Below are 11,793 nucleotides of genomic sequence, written 5' to 3' on the forward strand. Positions count from 1 at the left end.
TATATATATATATATATATATATATATGAATATCTACGTGTGTGCGTGCGTGTTTTCAGAGGTAACGCGTATGTCTTTAGTTTCTGCAATTTCAGGATCGAAAACGAAACAGCGTTGCTTCAGATCAGCTGATAGCAAGATGTAAGGGATAGGTTTGCCCATGCGCACAGAGTACTGCTATGGCTGTGGGGCCGGAAGCTTCAAGCATGTGGACAGCAGTCACTGATCAGGCACATTTTTCGGATGAAAACAAATACACTTACAGTAGATGATATCAATGTATGCCTATTCAGCTTAACGTCTGGTAAGACTAAAGGGTTTCTGTTTAATTTTACAATTATAATAGCTGTCCCCGCTACCTATTGATTGGAAGGATAAACAAACTACGTTGGGATGCTAGCTTTTTTAGCCAACTTTAAGCTCAATAGCTACCTAGCTAACTGTCCAGCAATTATACAAATTACATTAAAAAAAATATATATATATATATAGTATTTGGGTCCATTGTTCAGATGTGTGCAGTTATTCAAAATATGCCCGTGATTATAACTCTTAACGTTAACAAGCTAAAACTCCAGAATAGTATAACACAATATAACTTGCATTCCACATTCATTTTTTGGGCCGCTATTTATAGATAAAATACTTTATTTCTCTTTCCTAATTCTGTCTACCATTGAAGAAAGAGATTTATAATCGACATGGAGAACTACAGCCATGCCAGGACGGTGGAGCAGCCCTGCCTCTGCCCTTTCCCTGGCCTCCCCGCCGACACGCCGCAGGTGCGGGTCAAAGACGGCAGCAAAATCCGCAACATCATGCGCTATGCCTTCAGCCGTATGGGGCCAAAGCCCAAGACAGCCTGCAATGAAACAAGGCAACTTAAGACTGGTGAAGGAGGCGGTTCTTTAGGAGTCCAGGAGGAGGGAGTGAGCAGCGCACCTATGCTGGATAAACTTCCCTGCCGTCAAATAGTCTTTACAGGGACAGGTAGAGGTGTTTCCAAGACAATAACATGTGTGGAAATTCTGAAGCGACGGGTGACAGGACTTTACCAGCACACTAAGCTGATGTACATCACTGTGTTGGAGGTTTGGGAGCCCCTGGAGCCAGGGGCAGGCCTGGACAGTCTCACTGTCAGTCGAAACCTGCCTGCCATCTGGGTTCTCCTTTCCATGGACCCCTTGGATGCCAGCCTTCCTGGGTACCAGGCCCCAGGGAACTACGAGGCTCTGTGGGCACAGGCTGCCAGGGAGGAAGGAGGGGTGGCTGGAGGACTGAGGCATGGACAGAGGAGGAAGAGAGGAGGAGGAAGCGGACGAGGTAAAGGTGGACCTGTTCGACCGGCTGGTCGATCAAGAGAGCCCAATAAAGGCCAGACTTGAGCTGGTGTCAAAGATGTTCTTTTTTCCGCTGTTCCAGTGGAGGAAGATACTACTCATTCGTCACATGCTGTAGTTTCCTGGTGTCTGTAATGAAAAGAATTTACTTTCATATCTTGGAAAACTTGATACTGTTTGAAAGCCAAGGATAAAAAATTCAATTATTTCATTTTAAGTGAATTCATGTTGACTTTTGGTTTGTCTTTACTGCAAATAGGAAAATAAATTTTGTCCCACAATCTTTATTTCTGTATATTTTCTATATAGATTATTGATGACTGACTGTACTTGACAACCCCACATTCATTGTGCCCACGTTATCTGTAAAGGAGTTGTAGGCTATATTTAGCTTTTGTTCTTTGTATTAAGTTAAATGTAAATGTACACACTGTACCTGTACATGTGTACCTGTACTAACAGGTACACACTGAATTTGTTGATCCTGCACTTCTTGACAGAATCCTAGTGGCCTAGTGGTCTAAACCTTAAATAAAAAATTGAAACCTATTATAGTCCTAATCCTGTAAGAACTATAAAGACAAATACATATATTTTTTGCCCTCTGCTGGAATACCAATGAAAGTGCATTCATTCAGTACTTGTTCTTATTCATACAACATTCATTTGTAAAAAAAATTATACAACTTTTTTTTTTACTGGTAATTATCATCTAATTTTTATTTTATTAGAGTAATTCTGCTTGGACGGAACGTGAGTATTACATAGTTCCCATACTGTAAAATATAAAGTTATGTAAATACATTTTAAATAATCATGGAAGAGGTCAATAGAGTTTCATGGATTGAATAAACATGCTACTGTTGAGTATCCTTTTAGAAACTGTGCCAAGGTGATCCGTTGTGGTCCAGATTAAGTAAAAAGCCAATTGTCATTATGGAATTAGGTTTTAGGGGTTAACCATATGTTTAAAAGTACAGACATAATGTGTATAAGTTGCTAAAATTATTTTCAGTTCTAGAGGTTAGAGAAATGCAAATGTAAACAATCCGTTTAAGTGCCTTCAATAAGTGCCTGAGACATTACAGCATTACAGCCAAGTAGGAGTGTGTGTCGAGGAGTGGAGGATTACCACCATGGCAGATGTAGGTGATCTGTTGTTGCCAGATCTTTATCCTGTTAACCCTTCGTGGGGCTCTCTTGATGTAGCACCGTTTGACTGGACAGCAGCTGAGGATTACTAGTGGGTTAGAGGTGCAGATTTTCTTGCGGGTAAGAGTATCTAAGCAGGAAGGAGAATCGCCTCAGAAACAGAAGGAATGGGTGGATGTGTAGCCTTGACTCTCATATGGCTGCTGGTGGTGCCCTCTGGAGCCCAGGTCCGCCATCCCCTTCCAGTGTTGTGGATCACACCTCACACCGGCCGGCCAGGACTAGAGAACCTCACCGCTACGGTGCTGCCAGCCGTCCAGATAGCTCTGCAGGACCTCAGCACGCAGCCTCCACCTCTCAGAAACTATGAAATTCAATTTGACGTTATCGATTCTGAGGTAATGATTTCTGTTTTGGTAATCAAAGAGACCGTTGACACTTGTTACACAGCATTGTGACAGACTTTTAGATAACCTGCAGTCCATGTTGTTGTTTGTTTTTGTCTAGTGTGACAGTGCCAAAGGACTTAAAGCCTTCTTTGATGCCATATGGAATGGGACCAAGTACTCAATGGTTTTTGGAGGTGTGTGTCCATCTGTGACCTCCACAATTGCACAATCTGTGCAGAATTGGAATCTTGTGCAGGTATCCCTCTCAATCACCAACACATGGATCTTTAAGTCCAGTTTGATACTTGTTTGAAAGAATGTTCATTGCGCTCTCACAGTTTTTTTTCCACATATTGGCCCTGTGACATTTCTCAGCTGTCGTTTGCTGCCAGCGCAGCTGTTTTAGCTGACAGGGAGAGGTACCCCAACTTCTTCTGCACCATCCCCTCAGACGCCGCCGTGAGCCGGTCTGTGGTGCGGATCCTCTCTCAGTACAGGTGGAGCAGGGTGGGCATCCTCACGGACGGACAGAACATCTTAGAGGTGAATACTGAGATAACACCTTTTTTTATCAGTTTATAAGACTTAAAAAGTATTACAGGCCATACATAGTGTCTTAGTCGATGAATATTAGATTGAATAGAATAGTAACAGACGGAATGGAATAACACATGAAGATGAACTGATACTTTGCTGCTTCTTTTTTCAAATAGAAAGATCTGACTACAAAACTCAGGGAAGCTAAAATTGATGTGGCAATCATTGAAAGACTCTCTAACAGTCCCTGCATCCATTTAAAAAAGCTTAAGGTAACCAGTGTGTTTGTTCTTCTTGATTCTGGTTTAATTGTTTCACTGGTGACAGGTGCAGTAAGATGACATATTATGTGCATTTGACCTTGAGGTTTAGATGAATATGTTTTAGATTTAAAATAATCATAGTTGGTTCCACAGGACAATGATGTACGGATAATTATTGGTCTTTTTGATGAAAAGTTGGCTTCCAAAGTATTTTGCTGCGTGAGTCCAGATTTTCAACTTTTCGTAGAGTAGTCCCGTATTAGTTAATACAGTCGTTAATCATATCCTTATATCTGAATGCATGATCAGTGTCGTCCTAAAAAAACATTGTTTCACCTGCAGGTTCACAACCTCAACATGTTTGGCAGGAAGTACCAGTGGATTTTACCAAGTGGGTACAAACAGGGGTGGTGGGAGGACTCCAACATCTCCACATGTTCCTCAAAGAGTCTGCTGATAGCAATAGAAGGCTACATCAGTGTGGACCTCAAACATTTGAGCGACCGACAAATAAAAGGCATTTCAGGAAGGGTCAGTAGTCTTAGACTTCCCTTGTACACTGTACATAAACACAGCCTTGCCTCTGGTTTTGTGTTATGTAATTCAACATGTTGTTTCTTCTTTCCTTTGTGAAGACCCCACAGGAGTATGAGGGGGAATACAAACAGCAGCTATGGCAGCAACGGTTGGTGGGCAGCAAATTGCATGGATTTGCCTACGACGGAGTTTGGGCGATTGCACTAGCATTAACCCAGGTGATGGAGTCTATAAAGCACAGAGAGAGACACAACATCCACCGGAACTTCACAGTCAGCAACACAGAGCTGGAGCAAATGGTCTTGCATTCCATGAAGCAACTTCAATTTGAAGGAGTCACAGTAAGCCTGACGTTTTACAAGCATATAAATACTTTAGACTGTTTTCACTGAGCCCCTGAGAGTAGGAGAATAGAAACTGTATATATTATACATCACACTAAGACCTTTTTCCACCAACAGGGTCCTGTTTTTTTCAGAAACGGACAGCGAATGGGAAGTCTCAAGTTAAGCCAGCTTCAAGGTAAAGGTGTTTAAATGTAGAAGTGTTGTTGTGGAACCCTTGATTTGTGATCAAAGATCAGACTGTGGAGTGCTTTCCAGGGGGCCAAGAGGTTGAAGTGGGACTGTATAACACCAGTACTGAAGTCCTACAGCTGACCCGCAGAATGAGGTTTCAAGGTAAGAAACTGTTCACACCAAAGTTTGCAGGAGGCTGGACCTTTCTCACTAGGTTTCCTGAGGAGCAACTTTGGTTCATGTGGCAGTCCTCCACTTGTTTTGAAGTCTTCTTCAAGTGAAATAGCTGCACAGCTGTTTAGCTGCGTTGCCTGGCACTGTCTTGTCAGCCAGATCATAAGTGTTTTGGTCCGACTGGTGTTGTCCGTGGCAGGAGCCGGTCCAGCCAGAGACCGTACCACAGTCCGTCTACTCAGGAAGGGAGTCAGCCTGCCTCTCTATAGCATCCTGTCAGCCACCACAGGCTTAGCCATTATCACAGCTATCGGGTTCTTCTGCCTCAACATCAAGAACCGCAACCACAGGTCTGTTTGGATTTTTCATCAGTCGTACTAGCATTCTCAATGATCTCCTGTTCGTCCTCCTGACGGCACAGTTGGTTTGTTCAAGTTTGTTTTACAATCAAGTACACCTACTTCTCTCAACATGAAAGGTTAATGAAGACCTCTGGGCTGTTCCTGGACAACCTTATCTTCCTGGGGACAATACTGTCCTTCACCTTCATCTTCCTTTTCGGCCTTGATAGATCCCTGGTCTCAGACCACGATTTGCAGATCCTCTGCTCTGTAAGTATAGGCTTATTGCCTTTTTATTGAGGGATTTAGTAGACAGGATAAAATATTCCTAATGTCTATTGTTTCCTTGTCAGGTGAGGACATGGTTTCTGTCCATAGGACACAGCATTACCTTTGCAGCTTTATTAGCCAAAATCTGGAGAGTATACATGAATATGGAAATGAACAAGGTAGCATTTATCTTTATATTTTTTTCACATTTTTATCTAGATTGTTGTATAATAATGGTGGAATGAATGGATCAGTGCTGAGATAGCCCCCACCTCTAACCCACCAATCCCCGGACCCCGTTGTGTCCACAGAGCTCCAAGGCCAGAGATCCAGTAAAGGTGGTTGGCATGCTGCTGTTTGCGGATTTGGCCATACTGACCTGCTGGCAGGTTGTGGACCCACTCAGGCACACAGAGTCAGAGTCAGGCTGGGAGGTGAGGCTGGGCAACATGGACCTCTGGGGTTTCCTGTCTGGGGTGTAGGGTGCTGTTGTTTAACCTGTTGTGGTACAAGACATCTTGTGTGTATTTCAGACTGATCCAAGTGATGAGGACATTGTAATAAGGCCTTTTATAACGTGCTGTGAAAGTAGAAGAATGAATTTATGGCTCACCATCATGTATGCTTACAAAGGGCCTGTGATGGTGAGTAGAGCATTAAGCTGTGTTGGAGCTGTACTACTGGGATGTTACTACCAGGTCATTGGCAGTTTTAAACTAAGAGAATACAATACAGAAGTACGACCTGCTTGATACGTTTTAGTCATAGGATTATTGTAATAAATATTGTTCCATTCTACATGGACTCTGTAAATGGAAGCCACTCCTTGGTGTGTTTTAAGGATCTTTACTCCATGTCATCATCAGCTACTGGGGTGTTTTCTCGCCTGGAGCACCAGGAAGGTGCAGGAGCCTCCCTTGAATGATAGCGTGTACCTGGCAGGCAGCGTTCTCATCTTGACAGTGCTGTGTGTGTGCGGAGTGTCTGGCTACCATTTGACCAGCCACCAACCCGGTGTGCAGTTCTGCGTTCTCGCTGTCGCCATCCTGCTCTGCAACACCTCCATCATCTGTCTGCTGTTCTTGCCAAAGGTAGATCCCCCTCAGAACCCATGGATGAAATATCATGTCCATTGTTAGGCATTCCAGGCCTTATGGGCTGTAACTTGTATTATTTATGAATAAGATGGAATAGAGAAATGGAGCTGCACTATCTTGTACTCTTTGTAGATTCTTCATATTAGGAACAGTCCTGTTGAAGCCAGCCAAACCACAGGGGTCCAGTCCCCACCCAAACAGAAGGAGTCAGGGAGTTGTACAGTCACTGACCAAGACCGGACCAGAGACCTCCAGACCACTGACGAAAACGAGACTGCTTCTCTGCTGGACAATCTGCAAATTGAAAACCAGCACCTCTGCGGGCAAATAACACAGGTGAAGAAGACGTAACATGACATTTCTGTCTTTCCATGAGGAATGGAGGCAAAATGTCTAGCAGGTGTTTTCTAGTATATAGTTCCTTTCTTGTCTCTTTCATGTGTTTTTGGTTCAGCATTTAGACAATTTACAGTATGTTCATTATCCCCCAAACCCCCTCCCTCTCTCTATCTCTATCTCGTAGCTTGATGCAGAGTTAAATATACTGGCTGTGCAATTACAAGAGAATCCTGAACAGGAGCCTAGCCCACAGGATGCTCATATGGCCCAGAGAGGAAGTAGTGGCTACTTCAGAGAGACCTCAGGTATAGCCCATCTATGTGCCTCCCGGCTCCTTGGCTGCTCTGTTTCAGGATTTTACATTCAGGGATTTACAAACATCATTTCAAAACATCTACCCTGTAAAATAATTTTACAAACCCAATTTCTTACGATGGTTTCCTAACATAAAAGTAAAAATGTCTCATTATACAATTATTGAAATGGATGAATGGGAATACCCCAACTCTTTTTCTTAGGAGAGGGTAGATCACTGGTACAGCTGGAGCAGCAAGACCCGAACCAGGAGGATGTGTTTCAGTCGCTCCCTGACATCAACTCACCTGAACAGTGAGAAAACAACGCTTTGCTTTGCTCCACTAAGTCAATAGAATGGACATTGTATTTATATTATGATGCTCACGTTCTGGCTCAGTACTTTCTCTGACATGAATCTGCAGAAATTGGGCTGTTGTCAAGCCCCAGTACTCTAGACACATACTTGAGGATTTGTATACTGTACGTTTTGCACAAACAGCATGGACAGTATTTTAACCACTTCCTGGTTCTGTGCTTCACAGCGTCCAACGAAGAATGTCTGTCCAGCTGCCTATTCTGCATCACGCCTACCTTCCTGTCATTGGAGGAGTCAATGCTAGCTGCTCCAGTCTTCTGAGCCAAGCCTAATGCCCTGTTGTTGTCAATATTATGATCAATGTTATTACCAAAATGATTATGATGAACTCTGAAGCTCAAAATATTTCAACACAATGTAAGTGAATAGTTGCACAGGTTCGGCCTGTCATTATACTTTACATTTATAACAACCATCACATGTAATTAAAAGCACATTAATGGTCTGAGGAATAAACAGTACCCCAACCTCTTTTTAAAATCTTGAGCAGGGTCTTTACGATGTGTTGTTTTTGCTGTGTGGTCCTGCAATTATATATATATATCTAGGATCTATTATTTGACCCTGATTTGAAAGGTCAGAAAATAATTGTTTGTAAAAGTCCAAGATTGCAGCAGACATGGTCTTAACCACAAGCTGTAATGCAACATTTTTGGGGAATTGGGTTGGATTTGTTTGTCTGGAAATTTTATGTTTTGTCAATTGTGTAGTTCCCCAAAAGCCAAATATTTGGCTTGGTAGCTTGGGCCTGGACATGCACTTTGAACTGTGCTCATTTAGCAGCCCCCTGTCCACAAATCTTTCTGTGGAGACATCAACATGAGGAGGGGCCTCATGAAAAGCTAGACTGGATAAATAGGTGAAGTTCAGACAGGATAGGTGAGAAGTCACTTCAGAATCAGTCATGTTCTCAATTAGAGAAGTCGTTCTAGCTGCCCTGCTCACCTTGTTGGTAGTCGATGTTGACTCATCTTTTGGTGGAGGTAAGTTGTTTTCCCTCTGTTTAATGTCTATACTGTACATTATTTCTCAGGTTTATACTGATATTGTACCACCAAACACCTTCATTTTTGGCAGGTGGCGGTTCATCTTATAACTTTGATCTGTCAAATGCGTCTGATCTGAGGAAGCTGTATAACTCCAAAGTGTATGAAGCTGACAGAATGAAGAGATCCCTGGATGGCATGTCCTTCCAGCTAGGACCACTGAGCCACTCTGGAGTCAGGTGAGTCATGGGATCAGGAGGTTAGAGGAAGTTCCATTCCAATAGGCCAGTACTGCATTCCTTTCTTTTTCTTTTCTTTTTTTTCTTTCTTTCTTTTTTTCTTTCTGTCTTTCTTTTTCTTTTTTTCTTTCTTTCTTCGTGTAAAAGGATTAAATAGGATTAGATGTGTTCAACTGCTGCTACAGTGCCAGTAAGGAGTTTCAGGTCTGAATGTATGCATCAGTGTGTTCAAATAGTGCTAGAGGGATTTACGTCAGCATTGCAGCATCCTAATTGTTTACGGATGTGTTGGAATCGGATCCACTAACTCATGGGATGGTTGTTGGTCCTCAGAGTAACACTGAAGGACGGCACCAAGTGGCTTGTACACAAGGGGGGTGGATTTGGCCAGAGTTCTCAGACAGTGGTGGTTGCTGTACGACACATGAGCTCTGACTGGAATGCAAGTATCTTTTTTTTCCAATGTTTGTAACCACATAGGGATATTATGGTTCTTCAAGAGATGCATGTTATGCTATGTGTTATAACATCATGATGATGGTAGTAACAACAACTTAATTTGTTTGTTTGTTGTTTCCTCTTTTCTTCAGATCATTGAGACCAAAAACTTTGGAGGGTGCAAGACTGTTTCTGACTTTGTCAAGGCTGGTGGCAGTGGCTACAGCCTCATCTTTGACAACTGTCATATGGGAGCTGGTCGTATGTGGAAACAATGTGATTAACCTCCAGTATGAGATCAAAAAAATTGTTTCCATGTTTTATTGACAAATAAAAGTTAAATACATTGATTTATTTGATTCTTTCTCACCTATAATGTGGGGGGTGGGGAGGTTAGGGATGGGGGGGGGCATGTGAAATCCTCTTTCAGTCAAACGTCATGATAGCATTGTGTAACCACACAGGATACCTAATCCTATTCTCTAACCAGACACAGAAAGCAGGACATCAAATCAAATTAGGGGCTGATGTAAGAGTAGCAGTGTGTTCCTACACTTTCCAAGAACAATTCAGATAAAATAGGTTGGTCTGTCCATAAACCTGTGTGTGTGTGTCATGTTGTGTGTGTGTGTGTGTGTGTGTGCGTGTCATGTTGTGTGTGTAGGATACAGTAACTTTAATCCACAATCTGGACACAGATGACATCTGTGGGTATAGGCTTGTCCTGGTGACATCATTAAAAGCAGAAAGGAGAGATCAGGCCCCTCCCTGTGACTCCCACATTGTTTGACTCTGATCTTGTGATAGGCTATCAGTGAATCCCACACTGGGGTAAGACAGAGACTGTGAGAGAGTTGCACGTAAGGACAAGCAACATCAGGATGGCAGCTTTTGTGTCGGTGAGTACTTCTAGACCTTTGTTGTCTACTTCTGTTTGTTTGATTCCATCCCTTTTACAGAGTTAATAACATGTACATCTTCATCTTTACAGAAGAATGACTACACTGTCTGTTACTCACAGAACCTTCTGTTATTTATGTTAATACATCAGTCTACATTCCATGTATTACTGTATACAATTAAGATACCGGTATTGATTTAATTTTAATATACTTCAAAGGCATTATGATGATTTCAATTATGTGCGTCATAGCAATACAGCTATCTTACACACTTTTATAAGAAATTAAGAAAACAAATAGAATGCCGTCGTGGAAAAGACAGTACTGTGTGGTGCAATGTAAGGATACTTTGTTGTTATGATTCTGTAGGTACAAATATAGGTTGTCATTGCGAAGTAGGTCTGGGACCAATTTAAAGCTCTCCAGAGAGCTGTCCTAAAACCCTGCTGGAAAGAGGCAGCAAGCTCGTCTAACGCAACAGCCCAACATCACAGTTGCAGCTGAATTATCTCCCTCAGCAGTGTCAGCTGCCTTCATGTCCATTACAGAGATACACTCTGGGGCCCTGTGTTACATCCCGTGACCCCAGGCAGCGGAGGCTTTGAAGGAAACATTTAGCCTGGTTTTGGTTTCTTTTTTTAACTGATCTTTTTTTTCTTCGGCCTAAACTACCCTACTTTACATCTGAATGAGTCTTCTTTATGAGTAAATATGTGTTTGTTTTCTGGGTACTTGAAGGAGGTATTTTTGTGGGGCCCATATTGAATAACCTGAAAATGCATCCATCTTCTCTTGCCTCTTCTCCTCTCCTTCAGCTGGCCACATGTCAACACTGCAACCTGTCCTCCAGACATGGTCTGGTGTACAGAGACTCCCTCTCGTCTCTCTCCAGGAACCTAATGGCTCCTAGGTTGGCCAGAACACACAGCCCACAGGTCAGAACACTGCCTCTGGGTGCCCGACGGACTCGCATCCTCCATCGGTCCTTCGCAAGTGCCAAGCCTCGCTCCAAGGCTCCCAGGTAAATATCAGTGAAGGGAAATAAATGAGAAAAGGCTAGAGAGGAGGGTGAAAATAAACAGTAAACAAAAGTCACAGCTCAACTGTAAATAATCAAAAATTATCTTCCTTCTTTCTCTCTCAATGACTGACTCCCTCAATTGTTCTTCCTCGCAGGCTAGATACTCCAGAATCCATTGCTCTGGCTACATCTAGACCTCCCAATGTGAAGCATTTTGTTTTCGCTCACCTCCGGAAGCTTCTTTCGCTCAATCACAATCATAGTCGCAATGATGGCAGACAGCTCTTATTCTGAGGGTCTTCTTCCACTCACATGGAATGGTCGTAGGTACACACCAACAGGTTTGTTCCACAAGGGGGCGCTCCAATATTTGAGTTGAGCAGAGAGGAGGTTGGAATGATGCTGGTCTGGTATGCGGTTCCGATGTAAGCTGTTGAGAGTCAGGAACACCCAGGACAATGCTGTCAGAGGTCCCTGAGGTGGCTGGCAGGAAATGGTTTAATATCTGTCAGAGGCGTGTGCTCAAAAAGGACAAGTTTCGTTGCAGCATAGACATTCTGTTTAAAGGCCTTTTTTT

At 42.8% G+C, this 11,793-nt stretch overlaps 3 protein-coding genes across 3 annotated transcripts; all 3 read left to right on the top strand.

Moving 5' to 3' along the window:
- The first annotated feature begins 163 nt into the window (after positions 1-163).
- rpp25l (ribonuclease P/MRP 25 subunit-like) lies at positions 164-1,621 on the top strand. Its single transcript, XM_062465239.1, has 2 exons — positions 164-304; positions 683-1,621. Exon 2 carries the CDS (start codon positions 702-704, stop codon positions 1,383-1,385), a length of 684 nt encoding a protein of 227 aa, XP_062321223.1. The 5' UTR covers positions 164-304; positions 683-701; the 3' UTR covers positions 1,386-1,621.
- Positions 1,622-2,605: 984 nt separating this feature from the next.
- On the top strand, positions 2,606-8,108 carry LOC134023954 (gamma-aminobutyric acid type B receptor subunit 2-like). Its single transcript, XM_062466305.1, has 19 exons — positions 2,606-2,890; positions 3,000-3,137; positions 3,257-3,424; positions 3,595-3,690; positions 3,835-3,900; positions 4,024-4,212; positions 4,317-4,559; positions 4,680-4,740; positions 4,821-4,898; positions 5,110-5,260; positions 5,389-5,521; positions 5,605-5,700; positions 5,833-5,955; positions 6,055-6,165; positions 6,388-6,612; positions 6,751-6,954; positions 7,142-7,262; positions 7,476-7,566; positions 7,797-8,108. The coding sequence occupies exons 1-19, from the start codon at positions 2,660-2,662 to the stop codon at positions 7,900-7,902; spliced, it is 2,631 nt and encodes an 876-aa protein (XP_062322289.1). The 5' UTR covers positions 2,606-2,659; the 3' UTR covers positions 7,903-8,108.
- A 352-nt stretch (positions 8,109-8,460) lies between these two features.
- On the top strand, positions 8,461-9,643 carry LOC134023955 (uncharacterized). Its single transcript, XM_062466306.1, has 4 exons — positions 8,461-8,613; positions 8,708-8,855; positions 9,189-9,297; positions 9,446-9,643. Exons 1-4 carry the CDS (start codon positions 8,535-8,537, stop codon positions 9,575-9,577), a joined length of 468 nt encoding a protein of 155 aa, XP_062322290.1. The 5' UTR covers positions 8,461-8,534; the 3' UTR covers positions 9,578-9,643.
- Positions 9,644-11,793: the final 2,150 nt, after the last annotated feature.

The sequence above is a fragment of the Osmerus eperlanus genome, chromosome 7 (genome assembly GCF_963692335.1).
Source record: "Osmerus eperlanus chromosome 7, fOsmEpe2.1, whole genome shotgun sequence".
Classification (NCBI taxonomy): domain Eukaryota; kingdom Metazoa; phylum Chordata; class Actinopteri; order Osmeriformes; family Osmeridae; genus Osmerus; species Osmerus eperlanus.